Consider the following 23,492-nt stretch of genomic DNA (forward strand, 5'->3'; position numbering starts at 1 on the left):
GAACCAGATAGTATTTCTGCCACCTCTCTTTCAGATAGTATTTTTACTGAGTTCAAATTCCACCATCTGCTATGGTGGGATTCAAACCGGATGCCCGGAGTATTAACCCTGGGTCTCTGGGTTATTGGTCTGCTGACAATACCGTTATTCCACTGAATCCCCCCACTATCAACATCCTGGGGGTTACCATTGACTGACCAGAAACTGAACTGGACTAGCCATATAAATACTATGGCCACAAGAACAGGTCAAAGGTTAGGAATCCTGTAGCGAGTAAATCACCCGCTGACTCCCCCAAACCTGTCCACCATCTACAAGGCACAAGTCAGGAGTGCGTTGGAATACTCTCCACTTGCCTGGATGAGTGCAGCTCAAGAAGCTCAACACCACCCAGGAGAAAGCAGGCCACTTTATTGGCACCCCATCCATCACCGTAAACATTCACTCCCTTCACCACTAACGCACAGCCGCAGCCGTGTGCACCATCGACAAGATGCTCTGGAAGAACTCACCAAGGCTCCTTGGAAAGTACCTTCTACCTTCAATCACCTAGACGTACAAGGGCATGAGATACATGGGAACACCACCACTGCACGTTCTCCTCCAAATCACCCACCAGCCCGACTTGGAAATATATCACTGTTCCTTCACTGTCGCTGGTTCAAAATCCTGGCATTCCCTCCCTAACAGCACACTGGGTGTACTTACTGCAGTGGTTCAAGAAGGCAGCTCACCGGGACCTTCTCAAGGGCAATTGGGACCTTTCAATGAATTACTATTGTTGTAAACTTTGGGGGTCTCTCTCTCTCCACCCCACCTTCCTAAAAATGCTGCTTCAGACTTCCTTTGACAAAACTTCCAGCCACCTTCCCTAGTAACCCCCTCAAATTGGTAACTGCTGTCATGTGGCCGTCAATGTTCGCACAGTAAGATCCCACAAGCAGCTATGTGAGAAGTGAGTATGATATTGGAGCTGCCAGTGGGCTGGGTGAGTATTGGAACCGCCGTTCTCCCTCAGATACGGAAGCTGGAAGGGCTGGAGGTTAATAGCACTGCAGAAAGACAGCACCTCCGACAGTGCAGCACCAAGAATCCCCACCTGCAATGTGTGGGAGCTGAACCCTGGTCACAGACACAGCCTGCTGCCCTGCCAGAGAATGGCCTCCTCCTGTGCCTCTTACACATTTACAGTATTTTGGGGAGGGGGAGAGAGTCGGGTTATTAAATAACTAAAATTACCAGAATGCTTAGAATAAAAGTCGAGGGGAATTCCGTTACCGGTTGAGCACTCGGGGAATTGGAAGCATCAAATAGGCTGGGGTGAACTTCCCAGTCAGAGACTATCACGGGTGGGGGGCTGTTCTCCGGGCCGGGTGGGGGTGGTGGTGAGCTGCCTGATATTCACCCCCAGGGCTCTCACAATCTGGGCTTCCCCCAGTGCGTCAATCAAACCGCCCCCTCCACATCTTGCTAAGGCATGAAGTAAATGCCGTGTGTGAAGGGGCCACACTCACATCACAGTGGAGCTGTGTACAGCGGGAATGGAAGCCACACCGCTGCTGCTTGTACTTGTCCTGTTGCTGAAGATGTCCTCAGCCACCGACACCAACTGTCCTGCAGGTAGGGGGGACTCCACTCTGACTCTCTCACTCCCCATGCTCTTTCCAGCGCATTCACTGTCTCACTGTGGCTGTTTATTCACTTATTGTGGCTCTAACCTGATTCGCTCCTGCAGAAACCAGTGAGTGCAAATGGGATCAGATGCAGTTTTATTTATAGATTTAGACACCTGTCTAGAAATTCGCGCGTTCTCACTCGGTCTCTCTCCCTCACTGTTGCAGTCCCTCTCTGTCATTCTCAGTGTCTCACTATCTGTCTCTCTCACTATCTCTCTCACAACCCGTCTCTCTTTCTCCCTCACAATCTCTCTCTCACTCTGTCTCTCTTTCTCTCACAATCTGTCTCTCTCTCTCTCTTTCACTATCTGTCTCTCTTTTTCACTCACTCTGTCACTCTCTCACTATCTGTCTCTCACTCTGCCTCTCTCACCATCTCTTTATCTCTCTCACTCACTCTCACGATCTCACTCTCTCCCTCACTATATTTCTCTCTCACTATTTCCCTCTCACTATCTCTGTATTTTAGCACGGTAGCCTTGTGGATAGCACAGTTGCTTCACAGCTCCAGGGTCCCAGGTTCGATTCCGGCTTGGGTCACTGTCTGTGCGGAGTCTGCACATCCGCCCCGTGTGTGCGTGGGTTTCCTCCGGGTGCTCCGGTTTCCTCCCACAGTCCAAAGATGTGCAGGTTAGGTGGATTGGCCATGATAAATTGCTCTTAGTGTCCAAAATTGCCCTTGGTGTTGGGTGGGGTTACTGGGTTATGGGGCTAGGGTGGTGGTGTTGACCTTGGATAGGGTGCTCTTTCCAAGAGCCGAGCAGACTCGATGGGCCGAATGGCCTCCTTCTGCACTGTAAATTCTATGAAATCTATGAACACACATTCTGTTAGGATGTTGAAATCTATTGATAGTATGATGGTCACTAGAGATAAGATATAACGTCAATTTAAAGATTTTCCTTTCTGTAGTAATTAGCAAACTGCTTATTGGCACATTAAGAAATCCCTCAAATTCAGTTCAGAGGGAGACAGGGAATGTAAACTATCGGTTTGGAAGTTTACGAAGCTGAATACTTAGACTGTTATCAAGAGAATTGGCAAATGAGTAAAGGAGACTGGATTGGGAGGAAATCCCTGCTTCCCAGGCCCTTTGATCCCAGTGACAGCTCTCACAGTGAACACAGCCAGAGAGATACAAAGGAAGAATCTACATCCTGTTGACCACGAGTGTGTGTAAAGCGGGACACTCACAGACCTTTGACATTTTGGAAATATCCGGTTAGATTATTTACAAAGCGTCGTCCCGGGACTCGTGACTGGATATCCCTGCGGGACAGACTTAGCCCTGTCTTAAACCCTATCCCCGCTACCTCCCCCCCTCCCCATACCCTTTACTCCCCCCTCCCCATACCCTTTTACTCCCCCCTCCCCATACCCTTTTACTCCCCCCCTCCCCATTCCCTTTTACTCCCCCCTCCCCATACCCTTTTACTCCCCCCTCCCCATACCCTTTTACTCCCCCCTCCCCATACCCTTTTACTCCCCCCTCCCCATACCCTTTTACTCCCCCCTCCCCCATACCCTTTTACTCCCCCCCTCCCCATTCCCTTTTACTCCCCCCTCCCCATTCCCTTTTACTCCCCCCTCCCCATACCCTTTTACTCCCCTCCCCATACCCTTTTACTCCCCCCTCCCATACCCTTTTACTCCCCCCCTCTCCCCATACCCTTTTACTCCCCCCTCCCCATACCCTTTTACTCCCGTCTCCCCATACCCCTTTTACTCCCGTCTCCCCATTCCCTTTTACTCCCGTCTCCCCATTCCCTTTATTCCCCCCTCCCCATACCCTTTACTCCCCCTGCCCCATACCCTTACTCCCCCTGCCCCATACCCTTTACTCCCCCTTCCCATCTCTTCTTCTGCTTTACTCCCTCTGTCCTCCCCGTACCTTATTCCTTCCTCTTCCCTCATTCCCATTTCCCTGGCCACTCTCCATTCCCCTCTTTTTATCCTTTTTCACATGGACTCAGCCCTCTCCCCTCCCATTCTCCCTCCCACTCCCCTTCTTGTGATCGTTGCTGCCTCATTGCCACGACCCCCCCCCCCCCCCCCCCCCCCCCCGGTGTAGAAAGTGCGGATGGGCTATTCCACTATGTAGGACCACATTTCCATCTCCGTCCCACACCCAATGCCCACAACCACATTTTTGCAGCTGACACCAACCAATAAGACATGGGTGTTGCGATTGATTTTCACTCCCCTCCCACCTCAGAATTTCATAGAATTATAGAATCTGTACAGTGCAGAGGAAGGCCATTCGGCCCATCAAGTCTGCACCGACCCTTCTGAAAGAGCACCCAAACCAATCCTCCCTCCTATCCCAGTAACCCTACCGAGGGACAATTTAGCATATCCAATCCGCCTAACCTGCACATCTTGGGACTGTGGGAGGAAACCGGAGCACCCGGAGGAAACCCATGCAGACACGGGGAGAAAGTGCAAAACTCCACACAGACAGACGCCCGAGGTCGGAATCGAATCCAGGTCCCTGGCGCTGTGATACAGCAGTGCTAACCACTGTGCCACCATTGCCGCTCCCCTCCCTCCACCTCCTTGCCCACCTCACGGCCTCCCCCTGCCTGCTGTCAGCTAACTGCACACCCTGAACCTGAGATCTCCCCATTTCTTGAGACTTTCTCAGCTATTCCAGGAAATGGAAGCACCTCAAAAACTCCCCAAAATCCCACATCTTGCAGGGGAATCCACAGTTGCGTTATTAAAGATTTTCTAGGAGAGCTGAAGAACTCTTTATGCCCTCTCCCTCCTCACTATCCCCTCCCTCTCATTGCTGTCGCTTCCTGAAGTCATCAGATTGGCTCAGAAATTACTCCTGGGCTCCCTCCATTGTTATTCTGTACCTGACCAGGAGAGGGCACTATCAGTGGTTCCACATTAGCAGTCTGGTATTCCCCCAAGTTATGCAAGTACACTAGGTGACAGTGTGCACCAGTAGTTTGGATACTGCTACCTGTATTTATTGGTGATTGTGACAGCACACCTCTGTGTAGTACTGCCATTAGCATCAGTGCCCTGGGCTACACGGTGTTCTCCAACTGAAACCCATAAATTTACAGGGCTAGGGTATAGATTTTACTGCAATGCTCTCCCCTCTTTAGCCTTGTTCACTGTGGGTCAGCTGTAAAGTCCCAAGGGATCAGTTAACTCAGAATGGATCCAGAATTGAACTTGGGATAACCCTGATCTGGGAGGCTCAACTTGGGACATGATCACATTGAAAACAAGAACCAAAATGTCAATCTCTGTGCCTTTGGGAGGATGTGATGGGGGGGCGAAGGTGGCTGAGGGATTAATAGGTGCAGGGCTGAGGGGGCAGTTGGTGACGTGGCAGAAATGCCACTCTGTTAGACATCAAGGCTGTGCAATTACAGAGAGAAGGTGAGAAGGTGAATCACCAGCCACGCTGACTGACAGGCAGTAACATACAGATTCAATTACTAACTGGGAAGTTTGAGGCCTCCAAATAAAACTCTGATTCAGATGTGACAAAATTATTTAAATATTTCAAGAATCATTGCGTGGCTTTGAAAAGATTTAATAAAGAATTCTAGTTGGTTGATGTCTGATCGAGGGATCAGAGTGTTTAATCATAGGGAAGATGAATTTGCATTTTTATAGCGTCTCTCACAGCCTCAGGAAGTCCCCAAAGCTCTTTACAGAAACGAAATACTTTTTCAAATGTACTCAGTGGACTACAGGAATAGTAGCCGCTGTTTTCTGCACATGAGCTTCACTGGACCCGGACAATAATGTGATCATGGCCTGATAATGTGATTGAGGGATAAACATTGACCAGATGACCAGGGATAACATCCTTATCTCCTTGTGAAACAGTGTCATGGAATCATTTCCCTGAGAAGGTAGACTGGGTCTCCATTTAACATCTTCTCTGAAAGCTAGCACCTCTGACAATGCAGCACTCCCTCAGTACTACACTGGAGAGCCAGCCTGCATTGTGTGCACCAGATTTTCCTCCACCAGCCAATAGAGGAAAAGATTCTACGGGATTAAAAATTTTTTTTTAAAGTGCCCAATTCTTTTTTCCCCCAATTAAGTGGCAATTTAGCGTGGCCAATCCACCTACCCTGCACACCTTTGGGTTGTGGGGGTGAGACCCACGCAGACACGGGGAGAATGTGCAAAATCCACACGGACAGTGACCTGGGGCCGGGATCGAGCCTGGGACCTCGGCATCATGAGGCAGCAGTGCTAACCGCTGTCCTCCATGTCACCCACCTGTGGGAAATCTCACTGGACTATTTTGCCTCCACAGTTATTGGCCCTGCTCCAAGTGGGGACAGATGGATTGAGGGAGGAAGAGAGAGAGGGTGGTAGGGCAGGAAGGAGAGGGAGGTGAATTGGGCGACTGGGGTTAAGCTCAACTTCACTAATTGATTGACCCAGCTCAGTGGAAGTTTGTTTGCTGGTAGGGAGTTGGGAATATTGGGGGCTTTCTTTCCCTTCAACTCCTGTTAGAGGGGCAGATGGGAAGGAAAACACCCATTGAATTGAACTTAGGTCCCAGACACGGAAGAATAATGCCTCAGACACAACTGCCCCAATCATTACTCAACGGTTGATGCTGAGAGTGCCTGAGGGGTGATCAGGCAAGGGATTTATAGAATGGTAGAGTGTAGTGTGGAAGGCCATTCAGAACATCAAACCTGTTCTGGCCCTCTGAAAGATCTATCCAAATAGTCCTAGCCTCTTGCTCTTTTATCAAAGCTCTGCAAATCTTAATTGATGGCCTTCACACTCATTGACACACTCCGAGAATCATGAGGCACTTGGGGATGACCACTGCTTGAACCAAACTACAGGACAATTGTTGACAGGAGGATCAGGGAGAACTGTGCTGATTGCACACAATTGATGAGTAATGGTCTTTCTCGTTAACAGGCTCGTTTCTAAGGAATAAACAGTGCACACCCTGTCCAGCAGGATCGTATACAGAGAGCTCGAATAGAAGACCCACCTGCAAAAGGTGCCAGCCATGTCAGGGAGGTAGGTGCCTCCTGCAAATGTTACCTGGTCCCATCTTGCTGCACATTCGTAATAACCCTCATTCTTGTGGGGGTGGGGATTGGGTGGAGGGAGTGGTGGTTGGTAGGGGGCAGGGGAGGAATGGCACTGGATATCGAGAAACATAACAGAGAGAGGTAAAGAGAAAGGGAGAGAGAACAAACAAGTGACATTTGTTTTTCTGTTTTGAAAGGTAAGTTTCTGATCCTGGCAGTGTGCACCGGGACATCAGACACCAAGTGTGGATGTGTCGAGGGATTCAGGTGTAGCACCAAGGAATGCAGATCCTGTGAAAAACACACCATGTGTGGGAAAGGACAGGGAGTGCAAGAGAAAGGTAAGAGATTCTGATGAGACCAATTTTCAGAACGTTTATTTTGGTCCTGTTTAGGAATTACCTGCAATTTCCGAGGATCTTAACAGAACAGCCTGATGTCATATTTGAATATTGCCCCTAGTCGGTACAATGTGATAGCATCTGAATTTTCGGAGCAGCACACCTCTGCTGTTTTACAGAGAGAGAGAACAGCAACCACCCGATGAGTCACAGAACGAACACTCAGACGCACGCATGCATTGTGTTACATCTTTGCCCTCAAGGGAAAATAAATACTGGGCTGGATTGTCCGTCTCACGAAGCCGGAAGTGCGAATCGTGATTGGGCGGACAATCCGGTGTCCTGCAAAAATTCAGGTTCGTGCCCGCGCTGAATCCAGCACCGTGTTCCGGTCCCTTCCCTACGATTAAAATGAGGTTTGGACCCCGCACAGGCGGGGGCATGGAAAACTGGCATTTGCATGCATTTATATGTGATTATCAGGTTGGACACTTCATGCTCCGTCCTTCTGTGATGCTCCCCCCCCCCCCCCCCTCTCTCAGGCAGAGGTCCCGTGGGCGTGAATTACTACAAGTATTTACCATCAGGGACTGGGCGCCATGGCTGCGGAGGGGGAGAGGGAGGCTAAAGAAACACTGAAAAACCATTGAAAACTGTCGGGCCTGCTGGGGATTGGTTGCCCGGACCGGGGGCAGTAGTGGGAAACAACTTGATGCTGAATCCCCCTCGGGATCTGGCTCCATTACTGCAGTCTGTCATTTAAACGCACCCCTTTATGCTATTTGTACGTTCCTGGCCGCTCACACTGCTGGGTGCTGCCTGTGTCCTCTGAATGTTCAGAAGACCGCTGGTCATGAGCCCACCCAGGCCGCCCCTCTGTACAGGCTCACACCCCAGCTGCTGCGTCAAGCGGATGGGCGTGGCCAAGCTCAGTCAGGGGCCCACAGGTGCTGGCACTGCTCAGAAGCAGTGGGCAGCATGGTAGCACAGTGGTTAGCACTGTTGCTTCACAGCACCAGGGTCCCAGGTTCGATTCCCAGTTTGGGTCACAGTCTGTACAGAGTCTGCACGTTCTCCCCGTCTGCGTGGGTTTCCTCCGGGTGCTCCGGTTTCCTCCCACAAGTCCCGAAAGACGCGCTGTTGGGTAATTTGAACATTCTGAATTCTCCCTCAGTGTTCCCAAACAGGTGCTGGAATGGGGCGACTCGGGGCTTTTCACAGTAACTTCATTGCAGTGTTAATGTAAGCCTACTTGTGACAAAGATTTTTTTTAAAGCGCTGCCCCACTTCAGAGGAAGCAGGGGTCAGCAGAACTCACTCCAACCAGGGTACACCTGCACTGTGGCCTTTCAGCCCTCCCTGGTTATCTGTCCCTCTCAGGACTGAGGTCTCACCAGTGACCCCTACCCCTCTGGATCACCAGCTGTCTCCTCCTGGTGAGGCTGGCAGCACTGACTGCAGTGTCCAGGACGGTGGGCTTGAGTCTGCGGCCCACCCTGGGCAAGAGGGTGTCCCTCCTCTCCTCACCGGCATGGAACTGTGGGTCCCCTTCGGACTCCCGACCTCAGGGGGTCAGGTTTTCCGTGAGCATTCTTGGTGGCTGCAGTGAGTGTGTAGTAAGTGGAGCTCTCAAAAACAGCTCCAGCTGTCAGGCTCTTTGGCGCTAACTCCGACCCCAGCGGTTAGAATGCCCGCTGGGCCGGGAATCGCACTGAATTTGCGCTAGCAGAGTCCTCGCCCATTTTCATATCGTGACTCGCTTTCCGAATAGTGCCCCCAATGGAAACACAAACTGAATTCAATTCATTCCCAACGACAACACTTAGTTTCCGAAACGGAGAATCCTGCCCATTGTCTATTTAGAGTTAAAAAACGCACAGGTAGAGGAACTTAGAAATTTAATCAAACCTAAACATAATCAGATGCATGCACAATAGGAACAAATAGTTCTTCATTTGAGATAGAGGCTGACATTGCCCTCAACATCCGGGATTTGTGATTGTGTCTGACCGCACCAGTTTATGGACTTGTTTGTATTATTTTGAAGAGAATACGCAGTTCAAAAGGCATCTGGGAAACTGCGTTTCAGGAAAAGACAATCTCAGGAGTGTTGCTTACAGGTAGTACATGAGCAGAAATCAATTGATCGATCGATCGAAAGCTGTGATAAGTGATTCACTGATTTGTACATCAGCACTCCCAGGACCCAACACCCTTTGTTCATTATCCAGCATTCCAAATTCCACGGCCAGTGAGTTTCAGCCACACTGTGTCACTAGCAGACATTCCTTGAATTTCGCAATCCTCTCAAGATGTTACTATTGATGTTCCTGCCAACGAGTGTCCGAGTGTTTCCTCAGTCAGATGGCAAGGCTGTGGGTGTGTCCCCGGCTATAAGAAGTAGTGTCTCACACCCAACCCTAACCCTAACCCGCGAATCCCGGTGCAGAATTTGCACACCTTCCCTTCAGTGTAATAAAAACAGAAAATCCCAGAAAAGCTCAGCAGGTCTGACAGCATCTCTAGAGAGAGAAACAGAGTAAACATTTTGAGTGCAATATGACTCTTTGTTGGAACTCAATGCTGCACCATTCTACCACAACGAGAAACCCTCGTTTACTGGACATGTGTCTTGTGAGGAGCCCTTTTGTGAAAGGGAAAATATGTTTGACTAATTTATTGGTGTTCTATGAGGAATTAACACGTGACTGATAGAAGTGGAACCTATGGATGTGATGTTCTTGGATTTCCAATGGGTGTTTGATAAGGTGCCACACCAAAGGATGTTGGACCAAATAAGAGCTGATGGTATAGGTGGGAATGTGTTATCATGGATACAGGATTGGTTGGCCAACAGGAAGCAGAAAGTAGGGATAAATGTGCTGCCATGGGTTGTTAGGGTCTGCTTAAAACGTTTCTGGACAACTGGTGTTTGCAAGCAGTACATGTCCAGACTGTGGAGGTTACAGTGTACCTAATAACTGGTGTGATGGTGGCTGTTACTTTTAGTAAATGCAGCATCAGGTTTTGTGATTCTCCTCAGAACCAGTGTGTGTTCTTCATTAAATGTCTCTTTTTCTTTTTAAATTTTTGTCCAATTAAGAGGCAATTTAGCGTGGCCAATCCACCTACCCTGCACACCTTTGGGTTGTGGGGGTGAGACCCACACAGACACGGGGAGAATGTGTAAACTCCACACGGACAGTAACCCGGGACTGGGATCAAACCGGGTCCTCGGCGCCGTGAGGCAGCAGTGCTAACCAGTGCATCACTGTGCCGCCTCTTCATTGAATATCTCAGTGATGTTTGTTACGTCTAACAGAGAAATTTACTCCGATATTGGGCAAGTTTAAACAGCCACTGGATTTCTGCTGCATGTATATGTGTCAGCATGTCTAGAGGTGATTTAACTTTGGTGGCTGGATGAATATAAAGTTATCTTCCTGTAGTAATTTGTCCAAGAAAGGTAAATCTTGCTTCCAAAATTTTAATTTGTGTTCTCCCCCCTTCCCCATCACTGTACTGAATAATTGAAGATGATTCAGTATCAAACTGCCCTTGGTCATTGACTTGCTGGTATTGATTTCATATACTGTTACTCCAGTAGATGGTGCGCTATCAATTTCATCCTGATTGCTGTGCCTATAGCGGTCCATGCCCAGGATAGTTATGCTTTCATTGACTTTACAGTCTGGTTTACACCTGTTACCACAATGTCGGAGCAGGATTTGCCCTCTCTGATCAGCAGGCTTGTGCCAACATAAACTACAATCATGGACCTCAGTCCACCATTGCAAGCTTAAAACCTCTTGTTGCCTTTTTGTTGTAGGCAAAGCAGAGTTATTTACATCTCACTGGAGGAGGAGACTCCACAAGTATCCCCATCCTCAATGATGGAGGAGCCCAGCACCAACAGCCTCCCCGAACAGGCGCTGGAATGTGGCGACTAGGGGCTTTTCACAGTAACTTCATTTGAAGCCTACCTGTGACAATAAGCGATTTTCATTTCATTTCATTTTCGTGTGCAAAAGACAAGGCTGAGGCATTCGCAACAATTTCCAGCCAGAAGTGTCGAGTGGATGAGCTATCTCGGTCTCCTCCGGAAGTCCCCAGCATCACAGGTGTCAGTCTTCAGCCAATATGATTCACTCCACATGATATCAAGAAACGGCTGAAGGCACTGGATTCTGCAAAGGCTATGGGTCCTGACAATATTCCAGCAATAGTACTGAAGACTTGTGCTCCAGAACTTGCCACATCCTAGCCAAGCTGTTCCAGTATAGCTAGAGCACTGGCATCTACCCAGCAATGTGGAAAATTGCCCAGATGTGTCCTATACACAAGAAACAGGACAAATCTAATCCAGCCACTTTCCGCCCTATCAGTCTACTCCATCATCAGCAAAGTGACGGAAAGAGTCATTGAGAGTGCTATCAAGCACTCTTAATGACTCTTTCTTGGCAATAACCTGCTAACGGACGCTCAGTTTGGGTTCTGCCAGGGTCACTCAGCTCCTGACCTCAATACAGCTTTGGTTCAAACATGGACAAAAGCGCTGAATGCCAGAGGTGAGGTGAGAGTGACTGCCCTTGACATCAAGGCAGCATTTGACCGGGTTTGGCATCAAGGAGCCCTAGCTAAACGGGAGTCAATGGGAATCGGGGAAAACTCCACTGGTTGGAGTCATACCTGGCACAAAGGAAGATGGTTGTGGTGGTTGGAGGTCAATCATCTCCACTCCAGGACATCACTGCAGGAGTTCCTCAGGGTAGTGTCCTCAGCCCAACCATCTTCAGTTGCTTCATCAATGACCTCCCTTCCATCATAAGGTCAGAAGTGGGGATGTTTGCTGATGACTGCACAATCTAACCTTTGGACACTAAGGGGCAATTAATTTATCATGGCCAATCCACCTAACCTGCATATCTTTTGACTGTGAGAGGAAACCGGAGAACCCGGAGGAAACCCACGTAGACACGGGGAGAATGTGCAAACTCCACCAGTCACATGGGGCCCGAATTGAACCCAGGTCTCTGACACTGTGAGACGGCAGTGCTAACCCCTGTGCCACCCCTGACATTAAGTTCCCCACTCACTTTCTGACCCCTCATCTCCTCTCTGGAGTTGCACCACATGCTGTCAGCCATGTGATAAATCTCATGCATATCTGAGGTCGAAGCGGTCTCTCACGAATCCTCGAGTCCGAACACAAGTAGGTCTCAGACCCTCTCTCCTGGCATCGAAGCTTGGATCCTTGCTGACTTTTCACAAGGCAGCACTGGTCATATTTCTCACCAGTACCTTGTATCTCTGGATAGGAACAGTCTAGTGGGCTTCGCAATCCTCCACATCAGCTCCACTTTGGCCGGGATTCTCCGATTGTTGCGATTCCCGCCGGCAGTGCGGCCCTATCAGTGCAAAATCCTATCGACACTCGGCGGGAAGATAGAATCCCACCGCGTGCGAAGGGGGCGTGGGCGAGACACACGTGGCTGGCAGACCAGAGAATCCCGCACTTATTCCTGACTCCAAAGCAGGCTGCATTTACTTTTCCCCTGTTGACCGTGAGAAGTGGTGTCACTGTCTGAACTCATTTTTGTTTCTGGCCGTGCTCCTTTGGAAGGGAATACTTCCCTCGGGCTCATTCAAACCCTTTCCACTTTTCCTCCGAGGCTGTGGATTTCAATAACCAGAGGTTATGGTAGAATATCTCTCAACATCATTGGGCACGTGCGTGCGTTTTCACAAAACGTTTAAAATCGTGCCAATGTTTGAGGTAAATCATCGCTGCGGCTACATGACATGGCCATGTATTTTTACAAGGTTTATCAACGTTTATTAAGAATATAGAATAAGTTAACTGGTAGTATCTTCAGGAGCTGCATCTGTTCCACAGTTTGCTGCTTTACCAGTCCGAGAGAAGAATCTCCTGTCCAATGACCCACTGAATCACGTGGGCAATCGCAGGGAACACCAGGCCACTGTAGAAAGGTACATCTGGAAACCAGGTCAGATCACGCAGGGTCGAGGGTGGTGTCACCTTCCCTCTTACGCCCGGACTTATCAGATAGAAAGGACACGTTTGACGATCAGTGTCACCACTGGCTGAGTCATCCAATGTAAGAATCTTCTAAAAACAGACGGTAGTAGAGAAGCCACATCCTGTGACGGTCAATGAGACACGTGGGAGAAGGTGAAAATGTTCCACTCGCGCCTTGCGCTATCTATTCTGTGACCTCCATTGATAATGTAGTCATGACTTGGTCATCGCCGATGACCAAAGTTAAAGCTTTTTCTTTCCTACCCCGCCTGAAGAGCTGGATTCTGAAGCTCGGGGGTGGGGGGTGGGGGAGGTCTGGAGTCTACCACTTTACTCCAGGGGCCATTATTTTGGTCTCTGTAACCTGCCTGTACAGTTTGATTTCCCTCTGGGGATAGGGAGGGGGCAGTTCATAGTTAACTTATTTGGGAAATTAACATTTCGCTGGGCTGTGAAAAGGTTTGTGCATTTTTGCTGCTGATTCCTTGGCTGGGGTCAACATTTAAAACAACTCTGCGGTGAAACACGGGTTCTCCCCACCTTGACCACCCCCTTCACATAACCGGTCTGAGTGACCTCGACACCCCCTCCCACCCTGTCCCTGTGACCCCACTCTCCCTGTCCCTGTGACCCCACTCTCCCTGTCCCTGTGACCCCACTCTCCCTGTCCCTGTGACCCCACTCTCCCTGTCCCTGTGACCCCACTCTCCCTGTCCCTGCTCCTGTGACCCCACTCTCCCTGTCCCTGTGACCCCACTCTCCCTGTCCCTGCTCCTGTGACCCCACTCTCCCTGTACCCTGCTCCTGTGACCCCGCTCTCCCTGTACCCTGCTCCTGTGACCCCACTCTCCCTGTCCCTGCTCCTGTGACCCCGCTCTCCCTGTACCCTGCTCCTGTGACCCCACTCTCCCTGTCCCTGCTCCTGTGACCCCGCTCTCCCTGTCCCTGCTCCTGTGACCCCGCTCTCCCTGTACCCTGCTCCTGTGACCCCACTCTCCCTGTCCCTGCTCCTGTGACCCCGCTCTCCCTGTACCCTGCTCCTGTGACCCCACTCTCCCTGTCCCTGCTCCTGTGACCCCGCTCTCCCTGTACCCTGCTCCTGTGACCCCACTCTCCCTGTCCCTGCTCCTGTGACCCCGCTCTCCCTGTCCCTGCTCCTGTGACCCCACTCTCCCTGTCCCTGCTCCTGTGACCCCGCTCTCCCTGTCCCTGCTCCTGTGATCCCACTCTCCCTGTCCCTGCTCCTGTGACCCCGTTCTCCCTGTACCTGCTGTATCTCACTTGATGCTGCAATTTACACACTGAAGCCTCACAGTAGCTCTCTCCAACTTTTCTTTGCTGGGCCGAATGACTGACTGGTTTTCAGAAGTGCCCCACCTTTCACAACATCTCGTGGTCAAATGGGCAGGAATAATAGTAGGCAGGTTTTGGGGGCTTAAGAATAACAAAATCCCCTCTTTCTCTCCTTTCCCTCCAGGTGACTCCTTCAAGGATACAATATGCAGTGACTGCGGGCACGGGACATATTCCGACACAGAGGGTGGAACTTGTAAATCCTGGACCAAGTAAGTGACCAATCAAAGCTGTGTTCACCGCCCAGGTGAATTGCTTAAAGGTTTTGGAAACAAAGCAACGTTTCTGAGGGAGACATTACTGAGCACAACTACCTGCATTTATATAGCACCTTTAACATAGTAAAACATCCCAAGGTGGTCCATGGGAACAATTATCAAACAACATTTGACACCAAGCTATGTAAAGAGATATTAGGACAGTGGGAGAGAGAGTTAGAGAGCTTTGTGGAGGAAATCTCAGCTATTAGGGTCCAGACAGCTGACAGAACTATCACAATTGATTAAGCGGGTAAAATTGTGAACTTGCAGGAAGCCATGGTATGAGGCGCGACGTGGCGATGATGGATTGGGGAATGTTCCGTAAAGGGATGACGGTGGATAGGCAGAAGAACAGTAGACCTAAGGATTGGGAGCAGTTTAGAATTCAGCAAAGGAGGACAATGGGATTGATTAAGAAGGAGAGAATAGCGTACAAAAGTAAGCTAGCAGGGAACATAAAAACTGACTGTAAAGGTTTCTATAGATATGCGAAGAGAAGAAGATTGGTGAAGACAAATGTAGGTTCCTTATAGTCAGAATCAGGGGAATTTATAATGGGGAACAAAGAAATGGTTGACCAACTAAATACCTACTTTAGTTCTGTCTTCACAAAGGTCACAAATACCTCTGTACCAAGTACCAGAAATGTTGAGGAACACAGGGCTTGATGAGAAGAAGGAACTGAAGGAAATCAGCATTAGTAGGGAAGTGGTGTTGGGGAAATTGATGGGATTGAAAGCCAATAACTCTCCAGGGCCTGACGAACCACATCTCAGGAAGTGGCCCTAGAAATAATTGATGCATTGGTGATCATCTTCCAAGATTCTATAGATGCTGGAACAATTCCTGCAGATTGGAGGGTAGCTAATGTAACCCCATTATTTAAAAAGGGAGGTAGAAAGAAAACTGTGAATTATAGACCAGGAAGCCTGATGTCGGTAGTAGGGAAAATGCTCGAATCCATTCTCAAGGATTTTATAGCAGAGCACTTGGAAAACAATGGCAGGATCAGACAGAGTCAGCATGGATTTCCAAAGAGAAATCACGCTTGACAAATCTACTGGAATTCTTTGAGGATGTAACTAGTAGAGGTGATGAGGGGGAGCCAGTGGATGTAATATATTTTGACTTTCAGAAGACTTTTGACAAAGCCCCACCGAAGAGATTAACGTGTAAAATTAAAGCGCATGGGATTGGGAGTCATGTATTGAGATGGATAGAAAAATGTTTGACAGACAGGAAATAAAGTGTAGGAATAATCAGGTCTTTTTCCAAATGGTCGTCATTGACTAGTGGGGTACCGCAGGGATCAGTGCTACGATCCCTAGATTGTCACAATGTATATTAATGATTTAGATGAGGGAACTAAATGTAATATCTTCAAATTTGCCAAAGACTCGATGTTGGGTGGGAGGGTGAGCTGTGAGGAGGATGCAGAGATGCTTCAGTGTGATTTGGATAAGTTGAGTGACTGAGCAAATGAATGACAGATGCGGTATAATGTAGAAAAATGTGAAGCTATCCACTTTGGTCGCAAAAACAGGAAGGCAGATTATTATCTGAATGAGAGAGGGAAATGTGCAATGAGGCCTGGGTGTCCTCGTACACCAGTCGCTGAAAGTAAGTAGGTGGTAAAGAAGGCAAATGGTATGTCGGCCTTCATGAAAATGAAAATCGCTTGTCACAAGTAGGCTTCAATGAAGTTACTGTGAAAAGCCCCTAGTCGCCACATTCCGGCGCCTGTTCGGGGAGGCTGTTACGGGAATTGAACCGTGCTGCTGGCCTGCCTTGGTCTGCTTACAAAGCCAGTGATTTAGCCCGGTGCTAAACAGCCCCTTCATTGCGAGAGGATTCAAGTACAGGAGCAGGGATGTCTTGCTGCAATTATACAGGGCCTTGGTGAGACCACACCTGGAGTATTGTGGCAGTTTTGACCTCCTTATCTGAGGAAGGATGTTCTTGCTGCAGAGGCAGCGCAGCAAAGGTTTACCAGGCTGATTCCTGGGATGGCGAAACTGATGTATGAGGAGAGATTGAGTCATTTAGGATTATGTTTGCTGGAGTTTAGATGAATGAGGGAGAAAATCTCGTTGAAACCTGTAAAGGTTTAACAGGACCAGACAGGGTAGATGCAAGGGAGTACAGAACCAGGGGTCACAGTCTAAGGATATGTGGTCAACCATTTAGGACAGAGATGAGGAGAATCTTTTTTTTCACCCAGAGAGTGGTGAGCCTGTGGAATTTGCTACCATAGAAAGCAGTTGTGGCTAAAACATTGTGTGTTTTCAAGGAGTTAGATATAGCTGGTGGGGTTCAAGGGGTCAAAGGATATTGGGGGAAAGCGGGAACAGTTAATTGAGTTGGATGATCAGTCATGATCATAATGAATGGTGGAGTAGGGCCTCCTCTTGCACCTATTTCTATGTTTCTGAACCAGAATTGAAGGAGTGCAGAGACCTTGGATGGTTGTAGTGCTGGAGGAGGTTACCAGAGAGAGGGAGAGTTGAAGCCTGTACAAATTGAGAAAGTTGGACTCAACGGGAGGATTGGGGGATGGTGGTGGTGGTGGTGGTGGGGAGATTGGAACCAAGCACACCCACAATGTCAGGTTACGGACCAATCCGGGCTGTTGTGGATCATTGAGTCGATTCATTGTAGCTGAGCCTTTGAGCAAGTAGCTTGGATTTGACTGGGGTGGGGATGCGGGGGTGGGGGTTGGGGGGGAATGTAAGAGGATGACTATGAGTAACTTTACCACATGGCAATGCCCCTTTAACGGGTGGTTCTATTTGTTTGCAAACTGAAAGGTCAAAGCCTGGGCTGCTAGTGGAAACTTAAGGCTCCACTCATAACCACAGGTAGCAACTATGAGCTTTCCACTCCCTCCCTCCGTCCTTTAGTGCAGCGAGCAGCTCTTAAAAAATACACAGTTTTAAAAATACAGTTAAAAGCAGTTAAATGAATAGTTTGCTCGCTGTTCAAATTTGGCATATTTGCTCACAATACTGTAACTGTACAGGCAGGAAGTATATATTACAGAATGAGAAAGATAATCACATATTGCTCTCCAGTGCAGGCAATGATGGGAAACCACTTTAAACAAGATCACTCCCACGATCAGACCAGTCATTGCACAACTTTCCAAATATATTTCAACAACGAAAAAGCTGAATGAATCGGTTTGTATAGTCTGTGTGTATTAATCTCCTTTTGCATTCCTTATCCCAGCTGCTTGGCAGAGCGTCGCCAAGTCTCGAGGAATGGTTCTCGGACGGAGGACCAAATATGCGGAGCTCCATTTCCCTCCACAACGGTCCTGAGTAGCCCAGAACGATCCACAAACAGAACACCAAAACAGACGGACAAGCCACTGATTGAAGGTAGTTCATGTGCACCATTCCTGACATTAACTCTTTTTGAAAGCGAAGAATAACTCGCTTGGAGTTTTTTACCGCCTTGTCACAGTGCAATGGGCAGAATGGTCTCCTCCTGTACTGTAAGATTCTGTGCTACCATTCTAATCTAATCCAGAAATAGAACAGGAAAATCTTGAATAATAAGAGAAGATGCTTGAGTAAGGGCAGCACGGTTGCACACTGGTTGGCACAGTTGCTTCACAGCTCCAGGGTCCCAGGTTTGATTCCTGCACTGTCTGTGCGGAGTCTGCACGTTCTCCCCGTGTCTGCGTGGGTTTCCTCCGGGTGCTCTGCGGAGTTTCCTCTCACAGTCCAAAGATGCGCAGGTTAGGTGGATTGGCCGTGATAAATTGCCCTTAGTGTCCAAAAAAGGTTAGGTGGGGTTACTGGGTTATGGGGATAGGTTGGAAGTGTGGGCTTAAGTGGGGTGCTCTTTCCATGGCCGGTGCAGACTCGATGGGCCAAATAGCCTCCTTCAGCACTGTGAATTCTATGATTCTATTCTAGTATGATAAGTCCGTCTCTGAAGCAGGGTCTGTAATACATTTTGGGTGTCAACACCCCAGGGGAACCCTGCTCGGGCTCAGTAAAATTACTCTGAGGTGCGATCAGTACTGAGAGGGGATAGGGGAAGGCAGTGAGCATAAATCCGGTACCAGGGCGGCACAGTGGTTAGCACTGCTGCCTACGACACTGAGGACCCGGGTTTGAATCCCGGCCCTGGGCCACTGTCCGTGTGGAGTTTGCACATTCTCCCCGTGTCTGTGTGGGTTTCACCCCCACAACCCAAAGATGTGCAGATCAGGTGGTTTGGCCACGCTCAATTGCCCCTTAATTGGGGAAAAAAAAAAGTGTGTACTCTAAATTTAAACAAAAAAGATCTTCCCGATAACCGGGATGAGAGCGCTGAGAAACTAGCAGCGGCTGACGGTCAGGAGCTCAGTCAGACGGTTTTCTTGTATCAGCAGCACTAACCTGATCACGGTGGAAAATCAATGCAGAATCTCTGCTCGCCAGTGTCGCTGGCATCACCCATGCTTAATCCCACTCATTACATCGCAGCTTGTTTGAAAATAAAACAACCAATTCCAACCGAAGAATCTCCAACAATACACAAGAAGCCCAACACTATCCAGGACAAAGTAGCCCACTTGACCGACACCCCATATACCACCTTGTGCACAATCCGTGTGGTTTCACTCTAGGGAGTGAAAGTCGGTTTTGCCAATGACACCAAGCTTCTTCGCCAATTTGCCGACATCCATCTCTGGGCTGTGATGAGGAGCAGGGGGGCGACAGGCGGAATTTGCCCCATCAGGCACTCACTCTGGTCCAAGGACACGGGATCCAATTGTGACACCTTATCAAACACCACCTAGCTGTACAAACCAGAGAACAGAACCTGGGACATCTTGCTCAAGTACGGACTGCCTTAACCAGCCCGGCTAAAGGATGAGTTAATAATCGGTTTGATTAAGTGAATATTGTTGTGTTTTGGAGGTGTGACACTTGGGAGCATGGAGGTTTATTTGCAGTGAGTTCTCTGTTACATTGCTGTGCCCCAATGTTTCGCGCGCTAGGACTTATGACGCCATTTTCGATGAATACATTAATACAACAGAGCTTCACGAGAGTTAATAGGATTTAGTGCAAATTATGTAACAAATATTGACACTGGTGTGTCGGCCCCTGATTTGGAGGTAGGTGGGACCTCACCCTGTCTGTTTAAAGAGTCTCTGTAAACTACAGCAAACAGAACTAAAGCAACATTTTGTGATAAAAGCAAGGTCATTTCACCAGCAAAATGCAGTCAGAGGACAGGTACCCAATACAAACAAGGTGGATAAAAAGCAATCCCAGTCACTTGTAGCCGTGTCGGCTCCTGACGTGATTGACAATTATACAGTCTCTCCATCCATTGTCCTTTAATCATTGTCAACTTGGTAAATAAAATAGAGTTGGTGTTGAGTACATTAAAATAACGTTTATTATCAGGAGAAATGGTGATAATTAAAAGTTATGGAGCTCATGTCCTCCAACTTTTTCCCTTGTTAGGCACAGCAAAGAATGAAGGGATTGCAGGGATTGTCGCCATAATTGTGCTGCCGTGTGTCTTCGTTCCATTCACTTTGTATGTGGCTGTGCAGAACAGAAAAAAACAGAAGCAGCTCCCACTGGATGTGCTGAATAATGGTAAGTGTGCGGCTGCACCTCCCGGTCACTTCATCAGCACCATTACAAGAGTGGGTCTAGGTAGGGTGCTCTTTCGGAGGGGTCGGTGCAGACTCGATGGATCGAATGGCCTCCTTCTGCACTATGATGCTGAAGAGCCACCGTTATACCCTCTCCCTACTCTTCCCCATATCCCTCAGCCCCCTCCCCATATCCCTCAGCCCCCGTTAACCCCCCTTCTCCCCGTATCCCTCAACCCCCGTTAACCAGCCAGCTCCCATATCCCTCAGGCCCCGTTAACCCGCCTTCTCCCCATATCCCTCAGCTCCCGTTAACCAGCCTTCTCCCCATATCCCTCAGGCCCCGTTAACCAGCCTTCTCCCCATATCCCTCAGCCCCCGTTAACCAGCCTTCTCCCCATATTCCTCAGCCCCCGTTAACCAGCCTTCTCCCCATATCCCTCAGCCCCCGTTAACCAGCCTTCTCCCCATATCCCTCAGCCCCGTTAACCCGCCTTCTCCCCATATCCCTCAGCCTCCGTTAACCAGCCTTCGCCACATATCCCTCAGGCCCCGTTAACCAGCCTTCTCCCCATATCCCTCAGCCCCCGTTAACCAGCCTTCTCCCCATATCCCTCAGCCCCCGTTAACCAGCCTTCTCCCCATATCCCTCAGGCCCCGTTAACCCGCCTTCGCCCCATATCCCTCAGGCCCCGTTAACCAGCCTGCACCCATATCCCTCAGGCCCCGTTACCCAGCCTTCTCCCCATAGCCCTCAGCCCCCGTTAACCAGCCTTCTCCCCATATCCCTCAGGCCCCGTTAACCAGTCTTCTCCCCATATCCCTCAGCCCCCGTTAACCAGCCTTCTCCCCATATCCCTCAGCCCCCGTTAACCAGCCTTCTCCCCATATCCCTCAGCCCCGTTAACCCGCCTTCTCCCCATATCCCTCAGCCCCCGTTAACCCGCCTTCTCCCCATATCCTTCAGCCCCGTTAACCAGCCTTCTCCCCATATCCCTCAGGCCCCGTTAACCAGCCTTCTCCCCATATCCCTCAGCCCCCGTTAACCCGCCTTCTCCCCATATCCCTCAGCCCCGTTAACCAGCCTTCTCCCCATATCCCTCAGCCCCCGTTAACCAGCCTTCTCCCCATATCCCTCAGCCCCGTTAACCAGCCTTCTCCCCATATCCCTCAGCCCCCGTTAACCAGTCTTCTCCTCATATCCCTCAGCCCCCGTTAACCAGCCTTCTCCCCATATCCCTCAGCCCCCGTTAACCAGCCTTCTCCCCATATCCTTCAGCCCCCGTTAACCAGCCTTCTCCCATATCCCTCAGCCCCGTTAACCAGCCTGCTCCCCATATCCCTCAGCCCCCGTTAACCAGCCTTCTCCCCATATCCCTCAGCCCCCGTTAACCAGCCTTCTCCCCATATCCCTCAGCCCCCGTTAACCAGCCTTCTCCCCATATCCCTCAGCCCCCGTTAACCAGCCTTCTCCCCATATCCCTCAGCCCCCGTTAACCAGCCTTCTCCCCATATCCCTCAGCCTCGTTAACCAGCCTTCTCCCCATATCCCTCAGCCCCCATTAACCAGCCTTCTCCCCATATCCCTCAGCCCCCGTTAACCAGCCTTCTCCCCATATCCCTCAGGCCCCGTTAACCAGCCTTCTCCCCATATCCCTCAGCCCCGTTAACCAGCCTTCTCCCCATATCCCTCAGCCCCCATTAACCAGCCTTCTCCCCATATCCCTCAGCCCCCGTTAACCAGCCTTCTCCCCATATCCCTCAGCCCCGTTAACCAGCCTTCTCCCCATATCCCTCAGCCCCGTTAACCAGCCTTCTCCCCATATCCCTCAGCCCCCGTTAACCAGCCTTCTCCCCATATCCCTCAGCCCCGTTAACCAGCCTGCTCCTCATATCTCTCAGCCCCGTTAACCAGCCTGCTCCCCTTATCTCTCAGCCCCGTTAACCCGCCTTCTCCCCAGATATATTGAAAATGTTACAAAGTGGATTTTCTCAATTTACAACATCCTTAATGCTTCTCCACGTCTGCTTTTCAGAGGATCTTCCAGTTGCCTTGGTGACAGCGGCAGACGATCGGTGTAGTTGCCATTGTCCTGAAGAGGAGGTGGGAGACTGGCAGCTGCGGCAAGAGACCACCCCCAAACCTCCGGAATGAGCCTCGCCTCCTCCACTCCAAGCAGAGTCTGAACGTTGGGACAGCGTTGTGAACGGGGGAAGAAACAGAAGTTCAACAGCTTTCAAAGTGACTCATTTCTAGAGTAAAAATCAAAACGACTCTCCGGAAAGAATTGGATTTGTTCAAAGAATACTGTCGCTATAAATCCCAAGTGTTTGGGACAGTCACTCCCCAGGTACGACTGTGGTTACATAAGCAATTACAGATAACCGTCCCTTTTTCTTGCTTCAATTTCTAGCACCTTCTGACATTCACTATGGGTCTTATTACAGACCCGGACCCGGGAGCTTTCTCTCCTTTGATTGAGTTAAGTGTCTCGTAGCATGTCCGGCAGACCAGGAAAGTCTCACATTTTGGGGGGTGGGGGTGGGGTGGGGGTGGGGGGGAAAGAGCTCTTTCAATGTGCAGAATTGGAGGGGAGAAGGATGACCAGTGTGTGCTGGGACGATCAATAATCAGCTGAGGCGCCTGTTCCTGGTTGGTAGCCAATGGCCACTTTTGATAGTGAGAGGGATAGTGAGTTGGCATCCTGTCAACATGCCAGAGTGGGACAGGGAAAGACAGAGCTCTCAGCACTCGGGGACGAGTCAGAGGTTTGCTTTAGGAAGGGCAATCCGGAGCTTGGGGTGAAGGCCTACCCACCAAACGATGGGAGCGATTAAAATTGGGGATGCTCGAGATGCCAGAATTAGATGAGCACAAATATCTTGGGGAGGATTGTGTGGCAGCTTAAAGGGGTGAGAGAGGGTGGAATAAGTTAATTAATGGTAAGAGTTGACCATAAGGGGTAAAACAAATAGCCAAGGTGCAAATGATGGGCCTGGGGCTGGAGTACCCAAAATGCACATATGAATGGACTCCGGGGAAGCTGAAGTTGCAGAGAAATGGTCACATAAAAACTAAAAAAGCTGATGGTGAATGGGAAACCGATAGGAGGCAATGGGAACGAATTCAGAGTTAAGATCACACATCCTGTGGTATGACATTAATGTCCTGGAT

The 23,492-nt window shown here is 49.6% G+C and overlaps 1 protein-coding gene across 1 annotated transcript; it reads left to right on the forward strand.

Moving 5' to 3' along the window:
- The first annotated feature begins 1,453 nt into the window (after positions 1–1,453).
- Positions 1,454–22,845, forward strand: LOC140392645 (tumor necrosis factor receptor superfamily member 9-like). The gene is made up of 7 exons (XM_072478114.1): positions 1,454–1,620; positions 6,597–6,701; positions 6,913–7,056; positions 14,574–14,661; positions 17,938–18,089; positions 20,181–20,318; positions 22,354–22,845. Exons 1-7 carry the CDS (start codon positions 1,542–1,544, stop codon positions 22,470–22,472), a joined length of 825 nt encoding a protein of 274 aa, XP_072334215.1. The 5' UTR covers positions 1,454–1,541; the 3' UTR covers positions 22,473–22,845.
- Positions 22,846–23,492: the final 647 nt, after the last annotated feature.

The sequence above is a fragment of the Scyliorhinus torazame genome, chromosome 16, assembly GCF_047496885.1.
Source record: "Scyliorhinus torazame isolate Kashiwa2021f chromosome 16, sScyTor2.1, whole genome shotgun sequence".
Lineage (NCBI taxonomy): Eukaryota > Metazoa > Chordata > Chondrichthyes > Carcharhiniformes > Scyliorhinidae > Scyliorhinus > Scyliorhinus torazame.

Bases quoted from the DNA above. Each gene is read 5' to 3' on its own strand.
- LOC140392645 (XM_072478114.1), top strand. From the start codon at position 1,542: ATGGAAGCCACACCGCTGCTGCTTGTACTTGTCCTGTTGCTGAAGATG. The intron at 6,702-6,912 runs GTAGGTGCCTCC...CTGTTTTGAAAG, and splicing joins GTGCCAGCCATGTCAGGGAG to GTAAGTTTCTGATCCTGGCA. The intron at 18,090-20,180 runs GTAGTTCATGTG...TTCCCTTGTTAG, and splicing joins GGACAAGCCACTGATTGAAG to GCACAGCAAAGAATGAAGGG.